Raw genomic sequence first — 17,681 nt, 5'->3', positions numbered from 1 at the left:
ATTTCAAGTCAAGAAGAAAGCTAAATAAATCTTCTAAAGCAATGATATTATTTATGACAAATTTAAAAGCGAGTTGTAGACGCGACGTTTGTGTAGTTCGTTGGATGCCGTTAGCCAAACTGATCAGGTTGAGATGGTCTCAAAATGCCATTGAAGTAAAACGACATTGGCAATGGCAAAGTGGCAATTGCGGTTGCAGTGGAAGTAGCAATTGCACTTACACATCAACATATATGCGGATAATACATAGTCGCACAACATATTTGATACACTCCAGTTGCACATATCATAGGTCTACGAATTTTACAGATAAAAAAAATACTGTAGTCCAAAAAAAATTTTTTTTAAAACAAGATAAAAATTGGTATTTGCAAAACATTCACTTTCGTTGCAACTTTGATAACAACTTTTTATTATTTGTATTTTTTTTTTTTGTTTGTTTTGTTTTGTAGATAAAAACTAAATCGGTAGCATCGGGCGTTTCAAGTCCGATACCCAGTGTATAGATACAAGTTACAGTCTAATGAACTTTAATCCGATCATATTTTGTGTTGTGTTATTGGCTTGATTTTTGTTAATAGGCATCTTACTCCCCCCAACCTGATATTGGTTGCAGTTAGTTGCAAGTGGAAATACTCGTAAAGAAAGTTACCCAACCTGACGTCGTTTCAAATACTAGTAAACACAATTTTTTTTTTCTTTAAATTTTTTTTGTGTAAGTTTTTTGTAACATTTTGATTTACAACAAACATTTTATATTATTTACTTTAAAACACTAAAAGTTTATTATTGCCATTATTTACGACTTTTGGGAAAAAAGTGTTGTTGCAAAGTCACAGTAGTGCACCTACTCTCTTCTCAGTCTCAGTATCTCAGTCTGAGCCATTGTCAAAAGATATTAATTTTACTTGTAAAATAGATACTTTTTTCTCATAATAATTTCCACTTTTCCTGTATAATTTTTAACAAGTCGTGCCAAGGCATAAAAACGAGCTTTACGACCCAGCCCAGTTGCTCTACAAGTGAGCCTTAGTAAGATCTTATGAAGTTTACACTTCGTTATAAATTTGATTTGATTGAAGTAGCACAAGATAAATAACATATAAAAAGATACTAACTTAATTTTGTTAATATTGAACTATTTTTATTTTACTAATCTTTAGCAAATACGGAAATTTATGTTATATCATTTCACAAATTACCGAAGTACATTTTTTCATTAAATTACTTATTTAAAATTTTTTCACACATTTTATATTTTATATACATAATTATCACTTTTTAGTGTTTTATAGTACATCACTCATAATATATTTTGAGAGTTTTTCTATTCGAGCTTTAAGTCTGACAAATGTACAGACATTGTATTTTCAAAGGGTTCATTTCTTTTTTTGTTTAATTAATGTCTTAAATTTAAGACACTTTGTCTTCAGACACTTTGTCTTTTTTCTTCCATCTATTTCCAGAAAACCGGAAAAACTTTAAAAGTTAAAGTTACAATTAAGTAAAAATTTTCAGTTTCCTGAAGATAATAAGACTTCATATGTGTATATACTAATGTAACTGTATTAGTAAAAATTAAATTAAAAAATAATACAGGAAATTTAACAATATTATATTTAGCATTTTTTTATATTTTTTTCTTATTTGATATATATTTATTTAATTAAAATAATTAAAACAAATTTTTATTCCTTATGAATATTTATACTCGTATGTTGCAATGTACACGATCAGTACTATGCTTTGAGTAAAATATACAAAGTGTATTCCAAAGTTAATAGGACTTTTTAAAAATATTTGTATAATATCATATCAATAGTATCATCTATATTAACTATAACATGTTTCAGTTAGTTAGAACTTGTATTATGTTTGATCAGTATACGATCAGTATTATGCTATGAGTAAAATATACAAAGTGTATTCCAAAGTTAATAGGACTTTTTAAAAATTTGTATATAATATCATAACATTAATATCATCTATATTAACTATAACATGTTTCAGTAAGTTAGAACTTGTATTGTATACGATCAGTACACGATCAGTATTATGCTATATACAAATATACAAAGTTTCTTCCAAAGTTAATAGGACTTTTTAAAAATTTGTATATAATATTATATCTATAATATAATCTATATTAACTATAACATGTTTCAGTTAGTTAGAACTCGTATTGTGTACGATCAGTATACGATCAGTATTATGCTATGAGTAAAATATACAAAGTGTATTCCAAAGTTAATAGGACTTTTTAAAAATATTTGTATAATATCATATCAATAATATCATCTATATTAACTATAACATGTTTCAGTAAGTTAGAACTTGTATTGTATACGATCAGTACACGATCAGTATTACGCTATGAGTAAAATATACAAAGTGTATTCCAAAGTTAATAGGACTTTTTAAAAATATATATTTATAGTAATAACATCTATATTAGCTATTACATGTTTCATTAAGTTAGAACTTTTATTGTAATATCACCAAAATTTTTTTACATTGGACGAATGAAAGCATCTAGTATAGGTATTTATGAAATATTTATAATAGCGATGCATGTAATTGGGAATAGATGTCCGAACCATAAGGCCCTGTCCTTAAAAATTTATTCCGTTTGAAGAGATAACTCTTCAGGAGATCGGTAGAAAGATTTTAGATGGCTTTTAGGTTTACAGAACAGTTTATTTAAATCGATATATGTGTGTATTTTTGAATCAAAAATTGAGTCATTTGGAGTATGCTGATGACGTAGTTCTAATTGCCGGTAGGATCTCCGATATGCAAGTAAGCAGTACGAATCTAAATAATGAATCGAGTAAAGTCGGCCTGAACATTAACGTAATAAAGACTAAAACAATGCGCATAAATACCAGCAATTAGGATAGTCTATTTGTCAACAATAATATCTTAGAGAAAGTACAGACGTTCAAGTATCTCGGCAGTGTTGTTGAAGTCTAGAGTTTTAGACATAGAATTCCGTATACGAAACGCGCAAGGTATCTTTGGGCAACTTAAGAAAATATTGCGATCAAGTACAATAAGGCTAAGATCAATATTTTGAATGCAGGCGTCAAAACGACTCTCTTATACAGCTGCGAGACATATTAAGAAAATACAAAGGTTCATAAACAGAAGTTTGGGGCACATTATGTGATTTGGTAGCCTTGATTTCAGAGTTATAGAGAAAGGCTGTTAGTTTAGAACTGAACTGTGTGTTCAGTACTTGTAGAGCAATAAAAAATAATATAATCGGAAAACTTTGTTTACTTAACATGTAACTACTGAAAACTGGTAAATAAGTAAGTAATAAATCCATTTTGTAGAAAAGCTTAATAGGTTTCCAAGCAATTATAAGAGTATCCGTATTGTTATAGTTTTCATTTTCCTATTTCACTGTTAAGATTTTAAAGAAAGTAATTGTCTTCCAAGAGTGTTCATCTTTATATTGCCTTCCATAGTCTTCGGCTATGTTCCGAAATTACACGTTATCCCCGACCATGTACTGTCTAATATTTTGAATGAAGTTTCACTATTTGTAAGTAAGGTCAATCGATTTCCAATGTATTCAAAATAAAATCACATTAATAATATTTACCCAGGCGGATATGGTTAGCATACGAGTATTCAGTTTATGGATATTCTATTTACTAATATTTATTTCCTTCACCTTAGTGGTTTTGTTTTCATTTTATTTTTGAAGTAAAATAAAATTTGAATATTTGCAGATACATGAGATGCTGTGAACATTGGCTGACTATGAAGATAATTTTTTTTTTATTTGCTTTTAACAAGCTTGCTTGCGTGAAGTTTGCAAAACCACATCGTTAAACTTGAAGTTGCATTTCATGCACTTTACATGGCGGTTATTACTGCGGCCACAACGCATGTAATTGAAGTTTACAAATTATGTGCAGAGGCCTTCAAAAGTCAGAGACCTTTGGGATTGGCTTAATGATGATGGTTACAGTTTCAAAGAAAACGGCAGCTTTTGCCATTATGCAAGCTGTCAAATAATTTAAAGGAAACACAAAACAATAATCAATACTAATGAATTGCAAACAGTAGTAACTAAAGTAGTAATATAAACTGGTATGTAAGAGTCTGTTACACAATATTTAGCAAATAATATTGTAAAATGTATCTTTAATCAAATCAGTACACAACTACATATGGCATAGTTAAAAGATTGGGCGTCTTTATAACTCGTCTTGCGTATATCTGACGGAAATGTTCCTAATTGAGGAGGTATTAATAGTGAGATGCACATTGTTAATCTACTGGATTGTCGGTATGTATTTTTTAGATAGTGCAACAAAGCTTACATAGCTTATATAGTGGGAAACCTAAACGCATTAAGTGTATGGCGTTTTTTTGTGATATGAGTCCGATGACACTCAATATAGGGGGAAACGGGTAAGCTGATAAACTGGCAAAAAGACGATCTATAATACGGTAGGCTCTATTACAACTGGTTATTTCAGCACTAATCATCAAAAAATTTCAAATCAAGGATAGAAGATTGAACTACTATCCTTCCTATTTCTCTATTCTTGCTAGTTGCAACGTGTTATTGTTGATGAACACAACTATAGTTTATTTCTGTAGGTTGATGGCAGTCATTACTGCAAATAGATTTCTGTACTATCTGTACTATTGAGAGTAGATGGCCAAAATGGGAAACGTCAAAATTACAACAAGCCAGAAGAAGGGCAACTGTGTTGCATTTCCTCTATGTAGTGCGCATATACACATATGGCTATACAGAGAAGTAGGCATTGAATGTATAGACCTCTATCTATAAATGTATATCACTATTTAATCATTTTGGGTAACTAAGGAAATAAACATTAACGAACTTCAATGTAAGTAATTAAAAACGAAAGTCCTAATAAAGAAAAAGGAAACCTTTTTCACATTTTCTGTATATGTCTAGCATTTTGGAGAAGAACACAATAACCTTAGGTAAACTACTTCGTAATAATCCCAGGTTGTTTCGGATAAAAACATAAATGAAAATGACAAGTTTTAAGCACATGGACTAGCTCTAGTATTAGTTTTTAAGCATCTGTGTGAATATTAAAGCCCTATATCCCGAAAACTGAGTTATTTCGACATATAGCGTAGACGCAAAAGTTGTTTAGAGAAATGTGCTTTATCAAAGCCGTTTAACAAGTTGAGGGACTCAAAAAATGAAATAATTATATGTAATAAATATTATAATAAAAATAAATACTATTAATAATAGTATAATTAAGTCTACTAGTAAGTAGATAACATAAATTTCGATCACCTAATATAATAAAAACCGTTATTATCAGATATATGATTTGTGTTTGATTATAAATGAAAATTAATCTTAAAATTGAACTGCAGCAATTATAAAAACCAGGTGAAGAATAAAAATCAGATATTTGAAAGTTTGAAAGAGAGCATTACTAGTGAAGATCAATAATTTCTTATTGAAGAAATTATTAGGTTGTAAGTCTATAAAGTTTCGTATATAAAAACTTCATTTAATTTAGTAAAGATATATGGTATATTGGTATAGAACATATTTAAGCTAAGAGTACTTTTTTGTTTTACTATATAAGATATTTGTATTACTTAACAGCACTTCCATTTATCTTTGCAAGTACTTTACAGCGGTTTATACTATTGAGTAGGTAAGTTCCAAACCAACATTTGGCACCTTATACAGAAACTTTAATTGAAATTATGGAGGGAATTACCTTTTAAGAGCTTTGTGTAAATTTTTGAGGCTTACTTTTTTTTAAAAATTTGGAATTTTAAAACCAGATATCTCGAGAACTTTGCTATACCGGCATATTCTGAAAATCAAGAAAATCGGTACCCAAATCGATTTCTATATTATTTTTACCTAAGATATGATCTGCTTTTGATTAACTGTAACATATATCTTTATAAAATCTGAGGACTTTACGTGATATATTTTAGCTGAATACGTTATATACTCACAGATGTAACAGGTAAATGTTGTATCCCTGTTAACTATTATAAATATGACATAAAATAATAGGTAGTAGAAGAGTATAAACAATTAAAATTTTAATAGTTTTTAATTTTTAGCAATAATAAGACACGAGTACAAGAGGTTACTCTTACACTTCAAACCATGTGAACTGAAAATGTGCTAGAAATAATTTCTTCACTATTATAAATAATACAGGTTCTGCTTCTTTAAGAAAGATCAGAATATTTTCTGTCAAGAAGTTCTTGACATATGATAGACTAATGAGCTTTTAACTAAATATACTGTTCGAGGTTTAAAGAAAAGCTGACTAGTTACACAGAAGGTGTTTAGGAATTTCTTTCTAAATAGAGGCAGTACACTAATATATATAGACTCCGTTCGATGTTATTGATATGGTAGCACAGATCACAGTGCTATCATCTACTTCGATAGTAGTCATATTGCTGTTTAGCTGTCACAGTTGTTACTTTAATATAGTTTATATAGTTATTTAGTCTAACAAAACTAATTTGTGTCCAATATAATAGATTAAATTACATATAAATATCTAACAAGTAAATAGCAATTACCAAGTGAAATATTTTTTTACTCTACAACTACGTTTGAATTTATGTAAAAAAAATTCAAAAGATTTCAATTAAAAATGAAAAGTATCTTTTAAACAAGTTTTTTGTTGAAATTACAAAGCGAATAACGAGGTGAAGAAAGTTCTGCATCAATTTTAACAATTGCAAAAAATGAGCATAAAATGCATATAACCAATATACTAACCTGATATCGTTGACATGGTACGATTGTGATTACCGCGCACCAGTTCTGATGGCCTTAGGCTTGGCTCCTCAACAACTTCTAAACCAGAATCAGAATCGATCGCATCCACATGCAAACTGTGGCTTGGATTTCGTTGAGATGAATTCGTGTGTTCGGCAAGAAGATTGTTCTTCTGTATTGGAGCACGTAAAGGTGGTGGCAACGGAGGAGGTGGTGGACCGTTGACTAAAATTGGAGCAAAAATGTTAAGAATTTAATATTGTTACTCATAGAACGTATCTAATAGAAAGTTATAAAGTAGAATTAAGGAATCAAAACAAATTACCAATTGTAATATTTTGTGTTGGCGGCGCGGACGAAACTCGCTTCAGATGTCTGTTATTATTATTACTGTTATTATTATTATTAATATGATTATTGTTATGATTATTGTTATGGTTATTATGATTATTATTGTTATTATTAATTATATTATTACAATTGTTATTATTGTTGTGATTGTGAACACTAGCAACATGTTGCACTATTACTGAACTGTTGTTGTTGTTATTGTTGCTGTCAGAATGCACTGAGTCCAGATTATTTCTGATAACAGAATTCTTATTTGATTGTTTAGTTCTTTCTGCAACATCCTCTGGTGGACACACACTTTCATAAGTATCACTATGAACGCCACTGTTCAACTGATTTTTAAGATTTATATTCTTTGTTGGATAATTATTATCCTTGCGTACTGAAGGATCGTACTTGGTGTGCAGGCCAATGATGGATTGTGATTTATTACGATTTAGTAGACTTGTATCTCGTTTGTTGTTAAGGTTCTGAAAGTTAATAGTTTTACTATTAGTTAGACTACTCCGATTTATATATGTATGTAATATATCTAAATATATATATTTGCAACTTACATGATTACTGTACTGCAAAACAATATCAGTGCTTCTTGTAGATGAGGCGCTGGCAGATCTTGAGTGTGAGCCACTATCTCGGGAACGTGAACGACCAATATTATATTTGGGTTGATTTTTGCGTACATCTTCACGTACCATATAAATGTCCTCATAGTCGTGATCTCTGGAATTTGCAGCTTTACCATTGTTCATATTATTTTTTTGATTATTTTGATGTACTAATATTTTATTATTGCTATTAATAGTGCTATTGTTGTTATTGCTGTGATTGTTCATGTTACGCACATGATTAGTGCTATTATTGTGACGGTTAAAGCTTTGATTGCGATGATTATTAGTTTTAGGTGAATTGATGCTAGACGAGATAGAAACAGATTCATCTGAACCACTACCAGCACCACTGGAACTAGAATGTACATCAGCTTGTACGGTCACAGCATTTGCAATCTGAGCATTACCATTATGCCCTTGAGCATTATGATGATTTGTTTTTTGTGTCGGGTGTTTAACACTACTGCAATCTGATTCAAATATGTCCCTCATGCGATTGTAAATAACTTCCTGTGTATCATGCATGAAATACGATTCACCAGATACACTACCGTTCGGAGAGGGTGGTGTAAACATACCATTACGCATAGGATTCACATATAAACCATCATTTGGTACAAGTGAGCCACTATAAATTTTTTCAGATGATGAGCGGGATTGTTGTGATTGCTGTGAGTGTGAGTAAAGTGCATCACTATTCTTACGCACTACTGTACTTGGAGGATGTATATAAAATGGCTCAGCATCAGAACTCAATGTAGACGATGATTTTGATTTGATGGTGTTGCTACGACTAGTCTGTTTGCTGCTATTCGAATTACAACTGCCATGTGAAGCGCTTAGCAAACCATTATTGTTATTGTGATGTTTACCTGAACTTGAACTTGTTTTGTGACGTTGTGAAGTACTTTTATCACGACTATTATAATCTACTGATGTACCATGTTGTACTAGAACATTTAAGCACTAAATACAAAGAGAAAAAATTTGGTAGATGTTAGAAATCAATTCTTTTTATATATCGTATTTACAATAAAATTATTTATGTTGTTTCTTACATGAAATTACAGTCAAACTTCCATAACCCGATGTACTATTTACCAGTTATGTTAGAGTTCGAGTTATGGAAGTTTAATTGTATATTATTGTGGTATAAAAAGTTTTAGATATTTACCTCGACCTGTTGATTTTCTGCAGCATCGTTAATTGGTGATTTGCCATACTTATCAAGCGATAGTTTAGCGCCATGATTTAAAAGCCATCTCACAACTGATAAATGTCCACGAGAAGCAGCAAAGTGCAGAGGAGTTGCACCATCACCATCACGTAAATTTGGATCCACACCTTGATCTTGCACCTATAAAGTATCAATGAAGAGATTTTTATTTATACTTATTAAAAGTTTCAAATAGAACTTCAAGTAGAAGAAAGAGTTAACAGAAAGTATACATAAGTAAATAAAGAATTATTTGGATGGATAATTTTACTACTAATGCATATATCATATCTAGTTTCCTAGATTTTATATTTTTTAGATTGAAGCAAAGTTATAGAAATAAGTATAGATTAATTAGCTTATGAAAAAATATTGAAATTTTAGTTGAATAAGTAGAACATAATCTAAAAATGATTTTACTTAGTAAAAGTCTCTTCTACCAAAGTATTGGGTATTGGGGTTGAAGAATACATCCTTGGTGATATTATGACTCATGTTATAAGAAAAATTGACCACTCTCAATTAAGTTCCAATATATGGTATATTCCGTCGAAAGATTTGCTAGGCTTCAAACTATACTTCTATAAATTTGAATAACTTATTATCAGAATTCAACGTATCTCTTATTACAGTGGATCTTCCAAGTGCTCACAGGCACTATTGAGTAAAATTACTTTAGACACTAACTCGCGTTTCAGCAAGCAAGGAAGAGAGAAGGATGAAATAAGGAATGGATGAAGGATGAAATAATGACTAACCGAAATGAGGATCATCGTTAATTTTCAAGTTTTTAGAATAAAATATAGCAAACCATTTCCTGGCAGTTAATTACAATAAAGTACTATCACTATAAACACTATATCTAACTACTTAAAAGCTACGAATATAGTAGTAAGTCTTCAGTATTAATACTTAGTAAACCTGCTAAGATAAGGGAAATCTTCAGTATTAATACATAGTTATAGATCGATTAGATAAAACAATAAATGGAACAAAGTATAGAAATTGTAAGAAATGTTGAGTTAAGATATATTATGAATATGGACGACGTAATATTACAAAAGTGAAGTGAATAAATATATGTAATACATTAAGACTGAAAAGTTTTCGGAAATTCTCATTTAAAATTCGCGCGCTGTATATTTTTTGATATTTTAAGTTTATGTAGTTTGGCAGCACTGTCCTTAATTACTATGCAAAAATGAGCGCGATCTGTCAGACAGTTCGTTTACGGCAGCTGTAATGGAACCAAGTTCACCTCAGTAGTGCGTTGCGAAATGTCTTCGACGGTCTTACGACCGTGGACGAAAGGTTTGTACCACTCATAAACTTGAGTTTTCGATAAAACTGATTCCCCATAAGCCTTTTGTAGCATTCGCAACGATTCTGCACACGAAATCTCGAAACACAAAATTTGATGCAAACTCTTTGTTCAATATTTTTTTCCATTGTTTTTTTCGCAACGCACTACTGAGGTGAACTGGTTTCAACAGCTGCGATAATGGTACTGTCTGACAGATCGCGCTCATTTTTGGCATAGTAATTCAGGACATGCTGCCAAACTACATAAATTTAAAATATCGAAAAATATACAGCGCGCGAATTTTAAATGAGAATTTCCGAAAACTTTTCGGTCTTAATGTAGTACAATTAATATACTCGTATGTTATGCATGATATTATGTAGTATTAATTATGAAAATAAAACTTTTTTAAACATAAAAGATAAATTTTAAATTATACAATATATACTTTTTTATTAGACTAAAAGAGTTAGTTTCTTCTCATGACAGCAAGGAGTTGCATCTCTTCAGTAGGATAGTTCGTCGGTCGTATATACGATCGATGTTGCAACAATTTTAAAACAATAATGACTGAGATACATAATTATTTATTCATTATATATTATTCAACTCGTGTAATTGTTAATAATTTATATTTTAAATAAATTTACTAATTAATATTTAAGAAATTTTTTTTTTATTACGTACAATGGTTTTTATATACATATGTATATAGTATCTCATATAATGAAATATATAATTAGTTATTGCAATGAATATAGCAAAAACAATGTATTTCATTTAAAATACATCACTTCAATGTATTTCATCTTTAAAATGAAAGTATTTATTTCTAAATTTATGAAGTTGGATGTGCAGTGGATATTGCAACGGCTACGGTTTGGGAAAATTTCGTTTTCTGCGTTTTAAACGCGTTAGACTGCATGCAACTTTTCGTATCTTTTCGTATCTTTTTAACGCTTTTTTGTGCTTATTTAGTTCAGTTTAGAAAGGCGATTTTCAACTTAATTTTCCAACTAAAAATTTACGACATGAAATTCAAACACTGAAGTCTGTTTAGCGTTAAACGTAGTTTCCAGGTTGTGATTACTCAATAACTGCTATAATTTTGTGATTTAAGTAATGAGTAGTTATGATTTTATCTGAAGATGCCAAGGGGTTAATATTTTGGAACGCTCGATGTATCCGTAAAATTTTTAAAAAAGTAGTAGTAGAAGTTGAAGTAGGCAAAAAAAAGGAAATTGCAGTCGCATATTTTCATATATGAAGATATTTTCGTTCATTTGTACTGAATGCAGTACAAATGCTTTTATTATAAAGATAAGTCTGTGCTTTAAACGTTTCTTAACACACAGATTTTCTTATTATCTAGTAAAACAGGCTTTATATTCGAAGATATTTTAGTTGCAGTACATATGCTTTCGTGTAAAGATAAGTCTGTGCTTTAAACGTTTCTTAACAGACAGTCTTTCTTGTTAACTAGTTAAATATACTTCTTTATTGTAAAGTTTCATATTAAAGAACTATTTGACATTGAAAATAATGTATGGAAGTTCTCTATAGAAATTTTCAAGTTTTACTGCATTTTTATTCTCTTCTCAATTTTCTATAGAACTTTCCATAGAAAAGTTCTCAAACGTAGTTGCACTTTTAAACTTTCATTTGAATCGAATGATTGTGGCTTTGCAAATTTGGTTTGAAGTTGCTGATGTGGAGACTAGTTGAAGCGAAAACCAATAATTCAGGATATCGAATTTACACGATTTAGAGTCTTAATTCTCATATTACTATCCTTTCGTTACCCATTTGAGTTGAGTTGGTGTTCTTATCGTTGAGGATAGGAAAAGAACAAGCAACTATGAAAATGTGAAAACTATGTAAAAAACAAAAATAATATATGTTATTAAGTAGAATAAACGATGTTAGAATAGCTGTAGTTCTATCCAGTATGAAGTAAATGTTAGATAACAACAAATTTGATCGAAATGCCGGTATGTCTCATATTACATTATTATTATTATCAAAAATAGGGATATAGGAATATCATCTCCTATAACATCTATCTCTACAGAGAGTCCCTTAACGTAATTTTAAGAAAATAAATAATCTTTACAATATTTTTAGTTTCAAAACTTTAGACCTCACTTGGTTTAATAACAGCTAAATGAATTTATTTTCGAACAATCGCAGAACACAAGAAATTAGCACTTGTAGGTCATCGTGCATTTGAAACGACATGATTGGATTAATTTGGTTCACAGTTATATATCATGATTCCTGTGGGACATGAGTGATTAAATAAGCTGATTCTACTTTTTAAAAATCTGCAGGTGTTAATATTCTTTTACACTATATTCGAAATTTACTTAACATATCAATTATTTACCTTCTATAAATCCATTCAGCATATATTACATTAAAGCTTTAAATTCTTTAAATTCTTTAATAATTATACAAATGTTTTCTATTAAATATAGTCATGAGTAAGTCTTGATTTTAATGCATACTGAGATAAGATAGGTTGAAGTAGCAATCTTGTGCACCAAAGCTAATTTGAACATATATAATGGCCCGTTGTGATACTATAAATGATTGTAATGGTCTATATAACGGACACGAAAAATCAAACTAAAAATTAAAGGATGAAGGATAAACCAACTAACGCATGAAAATCGGGTCCCCATTTGAATAAAAAGTAATCAACCTGATAAGTACATAAACTTGATTTAGTGCTCAATTTTGAATGAAAATAACTCTAATTTCAAAGAGGTCCCAAGAATTTTGAGTCTTTCTGTAGCTAAAGGTAGGCTACTGACGTGCGGCGTAGGATTGTGCAGAAAGGGGATATACTAATAAATATTTTTTTGGTGGCGTTTTTTAAATAAGTTTTATTTTGGTCCCCCTGGATTTACCATTGGTACTGGCACATGAAGCGGAGTACAGTTTGCTCCTCATCTGCAAAGCCAAAACCCTGATAAAAATCCTTAGAGGGTAGGTCAAGTTGTTGTTGTTGTAACCCGCCGGGACCTGCTTGTGTAGTCCCTTTGGGGGTGGTCGAACGGCACTTGGTCGTCTTTGACGGGACGTAGACCCGGCCGTTCTTGGAACCGGTAGGTCAAGTAATGTTGCGTGCTTCTATCACTAAGTGCTATGTAGGAACAGATATATTATTACTAAGTTCTTTCCATTTTACTTCAAAAAGCTGACTGGTGTAAGTTTTGTGCAATTTGGGTCAGCTGAGAATATTGTTCTGGCAAGAGCTTTTTATATAGTCATGTACTATGGTAATGGTAATGGTTTATGGGTTGGGACAAGACCTTTATGCACTGCGACCAGTTTGATCCATTGTGTCATGTACAATACTACATATAAATATATACGTATAAGTTAAAAATAACTTAGAATTTGAAATATATGTTTGAATTTAAATTTCAAATAAAAATCAAAGAGAAATGATCTATTGGTACTTAATAGCTCACTTTCACGGAAAAAGCTATCAAAGTACTGTCAAAAAAATGTAATTTCAAAAAAAAATTATAATAAGTATTGTCAAACTATCAATTTAAAAAACAGTTCTATTAAGTGAAATGCTAGAAAATCGAAATTTAAATGTAATTAAAGTGTTAAGAGCATAAAAGTAGCGCAGACTAAACCTCATTAAAACGTCTGGTTTTTTATCTTCAAGGTAATTAATTTAAATTTTCATTTATCCATTGCTACCTCAGTTCAAATGATATTTGTCTAAATAGCGCCCACATGGATTTGTCAAAAATACATTCATTAGCTTTAATAGAAATGCAGAAAAGTATAATTACGGAAAAGTTGCAACAAATTTAGAGTTGCAACTTTGATGAAGATCCATAGATAAAGAAAAATGAAACCGAAAAAAGCAGATAGATACTATTAAATGAAAAACTTACCATCCACTTCAAGCAGTCTAGGCAACCCATTTGGGAAGCAGCATGAATCGGTGCCATGCCATCGCGTGCTCGCACATATAACGATCCGCCAGCTTCAAGCACCAGAAATTTTAGCACTTCCAGGTGTCCCTCCTGTGCCGCCAAATAGACTGGCGTGACATCGTTGTCCATTTGCGTATTTGCGCTGCAAAGAATATATGACGTTTAATAAAAAATCTCAAAACAAGACACGCATAAAATTAATTTTTCATTTTAGAAATGCAACTGGCAACACAAAATTATTTATTAAGATATTCTGTATATTTCAGTTGAATCATTATTCATTAGAGTTGTCTGAAATCTGTATCTGAAATCTATTTCAACTGGACTAGTTTCATTTATTTCCACATTATTATTTTTCTTAATTTTTTTCCGTTCTAGTTTGAAGCGTAACACATCAGTTAATTAAAGTAATTAACTCAAAACATCTTTAACGACAATTTAAATCTGTGCTTATATATGGAAAATGTCTCGTTTATTGTTTATGAATTTGTAGAAAGTTTTAATTTTGCTATAAATTTAATTTATTTAATACTGTTCACGACATAAGCTGGAGTGCTTAAATCAAATTGCCTTGTTAACTATAAGTGATCTGCCAAGCTGTTGAGGAAGTAATGTAGTTTATATAGCGCTTGTTGCTCAATTAACTTTTAAATAGGCATTGCTAATCTATTAATTATTTAATTGTAAAAAATTGAGTTGTAATGCCTTAAACTGATTTCAATATGAAAACATACTGTCAAAGAAACATCTGATATGCGAGCAGAACTTAGGCAGGAATGAGATTGCAAGTTTAACTGATAGATACATTTTAGTTTGCAGTAAGATTAGCAAGATACAATACAATCGCATATATGCAGAATGTTAGAAAAGCTTTGCCTTTGAACATTAAGCAAATTCTTAGCGGATTAAATATTTAACTGATTTTATAAAAAGTGCTTTAATATGGGTTAATACGCATTATAAATTGCCTTTGCTTTCAAAATCGGCCAACTTTAAGTCTTTGACAAAATGAAAAGGTAAAAGTATCAGGCTGTGATAAAATTTTTTTATTTAAAAGACAAAACTTTAGTACTAAATTATGTTAAGTTAGATTAACTTTAAGCAGGGTTTGAATTGCTGTTGCTAATTGCATTGCTTGCATAATTGCTAACGCATTGCATATGAAAATGAAATAAGAATATGCATTAGCAACAGCAAAAAACGTAAACTGGTTTCATTTTGATTGCTTGCTAATAGTCAATTTTACATTTTTGACTATTATGCGTTTGGAATATATGCAACGTGCTTGCTTATGCGTTAGCTGCTTGTGTTTTACTATTAGCAAATGTGTATGGATTTCTTCTTTTTGTTTTTGTTTTAAGGGAATATGTACGCATTATTTCTTTTATGTTTTTTACCGGGCGTAGGTCGTTTATTTAACACATTAATTTTTAAAAATGTTTTTTAAATAAAATAAAAAATTTCACTTTTTAAACTGTTTTAAATATTTAGTTATATTTTAATTTTAATACAAAATTATTTATATCACAAATATTTCGAACTACTTCGTAGACCATCTTCAATGTATAATAACAATAACAAAGAAATAAATAGTGGCGTCGGCAATGTCGGCGACTGTACCAAAAAGTTGTATATAATATGTTCTACATATTACTTAAAATTTTCCCACAAATATCATTTGTATTCACAAATATAAACGTATATATATATATATATATATGAATTAATAATTAATAATTAATATATATTTCTATATATATATGTATATATATCATATATAGCATAAATTTAATAATTAAAAAAAACATAAATTTAGGCAAAATCTATTTACAGATAAAATTATATTAATTGCATACAAATTGTACGCACACACATTACTTACAATTTTGCACAACTATATTCAATGCACCAACAAAGAAATAATGCGTACATATTCCCTTAAAACAAAAACAAAAAGAAGAAATCCATACACATTTGCTAATAGCAAAACACAAGCAGCTAACGCATAAGCAAGCAAGTTGCATATATTCCAAATGCATAATAGTCAAAAATGTAAAATTGACTATTAGCAAGCAATCAAAATGAAACCAGTTTACGTTTTTTGCTGTTGCTAATGCATATTCTTATTTCATTTTCATATGCAATGCGTTAGCAATTAGTCGTTTGACAAAAATCGACTGGTCAATAGTTATGCATTAGTCAAAATATGGTTGCTTTTGCTAATTTTCAGCAAGCAATTCAAACCCTGACTTTAAGTTGAATTTGTTCATACTTGAATTTGAACCTTTAGTTTGATCCAGAATGGTTTTCGACTATTACACATCTCTGAACGAAATGTCGATGCGGTTTAACATTTCTTTAAACTAAGTCCACGGTGATAGGGATGGTGTCAGCATAAATACTCATACTAAACGTTCATTGAGTATTACGCTCCAGAGGACAAGGATGAGAGATATTTTTACAATTCCAAGGCATGTGAGTTTACCAGACAAGGTGCTTTAGGAAATCACTCGAAACAACTAAAAAATCTGGGCTTGTCTTTGCCATCATGCAAACTCTGCTGAGTTCTTTCTGTGTTGAACTTTTTAATAAAAAATGTAAAGAATCAACGATATATGTGCAACTTGGTCATATTTTATAAAAATAAATCCAACACTCTAACTGAGTTGCCCCGTAAAGATATCAGTGGTAGCCTTGTGGTAGAGTTACTCACAGGTTATAGCAGCCTAGGAAACCGTGCTAGAAGATTGAATTTACTTTTTGATTATTCCTGTTGAAGTTGTGGAGAAGATGATGAAAGTGCCTCATATCGCCATTGTTTTTGTTCAGCGCCGCTTTACAATTCTAGGCTAGGCCACTTCGTCTTTGAGTATCTTCGCCAACACCAAGACTTCTCATTAAACAACATTTTAGGCATTGTTAAAGGATTAAGGTGGTATCCGAGTTATTCCTTCTACGATATCATAATACCCTAGTGACCTAAGTGGATCTCTTTTGGATTGCTGGAATAACCTTATCATACCTTGTTCACACTTTGACAGTCACAATGCCTAAAATTCATTATGAATTAATTGACCATACGCTTTATATATCGAGCCCGCATAAAAATGGGATTCTCGTTTTATTTTTAGATATATATAAACATATATGATTACACATATGTTTTTTATATGGTTAAGTTAGATCATTATTTCTATTATTTTCATTTATGTTACAAGTTCATTAGATTAAGAATGTGTGAGAAAATTTTTACGATAGAACCTGAAAGGCATCCAAGACAACTCTTGTGTTGTCATAAAGAGTTTAATACATGTGTAATCTATATCAAATTAATAATACATATATAATCTAAATCAAATTAATATATGCGTCCTTAACGCTTAGAATTTTTCACGTATGGCGTAGGGCATATAAATTGGAATAGATTTATGTGATTTATTTGTAGCAAGTCACCTTATTG

The 17,681-nt window shown here is 30.3% G+C and overlaps 1 protein-coding gene across 1 annotated transcript in view; it reads right to left on the bottom strand.

Moving 5' to 3' along the window:
* Window positions 1-6,773: 6,773 nt before the first annotated feature.
* The window catches only part of LOC119666861 (GATA zinc finger domain-containing protein 14-like), a 40,632-nt gene continuing 29,724 nt past the window's right edge, over window positions 6,774-17,681 (bottom strand). Inside the window, exons 6-11 of the mRNA XM_038076140.1 lie at window positions 14,180-14,363; window positions 8,915-9,097; window positions 7,687-8,706; window positions 7,306-7,599; window positions 7,104-7,209; window positions 6,774-7,003 (exon numbers count right to left, since the gene is read on the bottom strand). Of these exons, the coding sequence (XP_037932068.1) occupies window positions 6,774-7,003; window positions 7,104-7,209; window positions 7,306-7,599; window positions 7,687-8,706; window positions 8,915-9,097; window positions 14,180-14,363 (2,017 nt within the window). The remainder of the gene's footprint in view (window positions 7,004-7,103; window positions 7,210-7,305; window positions 7,600-7,686; window positions 8,707-8,914; window positions 9,098-14,179; window positions 14,364-17,681) is intronic.

The sequence above is a fragment of the Teleopsis dalmanni genome, chromosome 1 (assembly GCF_002237135.1).
Source record: "Teleopsis dalmanni isolate 2A chromosome 1, ASM223713v2, whole genome shotgun sequence".
NCBI lineage: Eukaryota > Metazoa > Arthropoda > Insecta > Diptera > Diopsidae > Teleopsis > Teleopsis dalmanni.
This window is presented reverse-complemented; position numbering and strand designations above follow the sequence as displayed.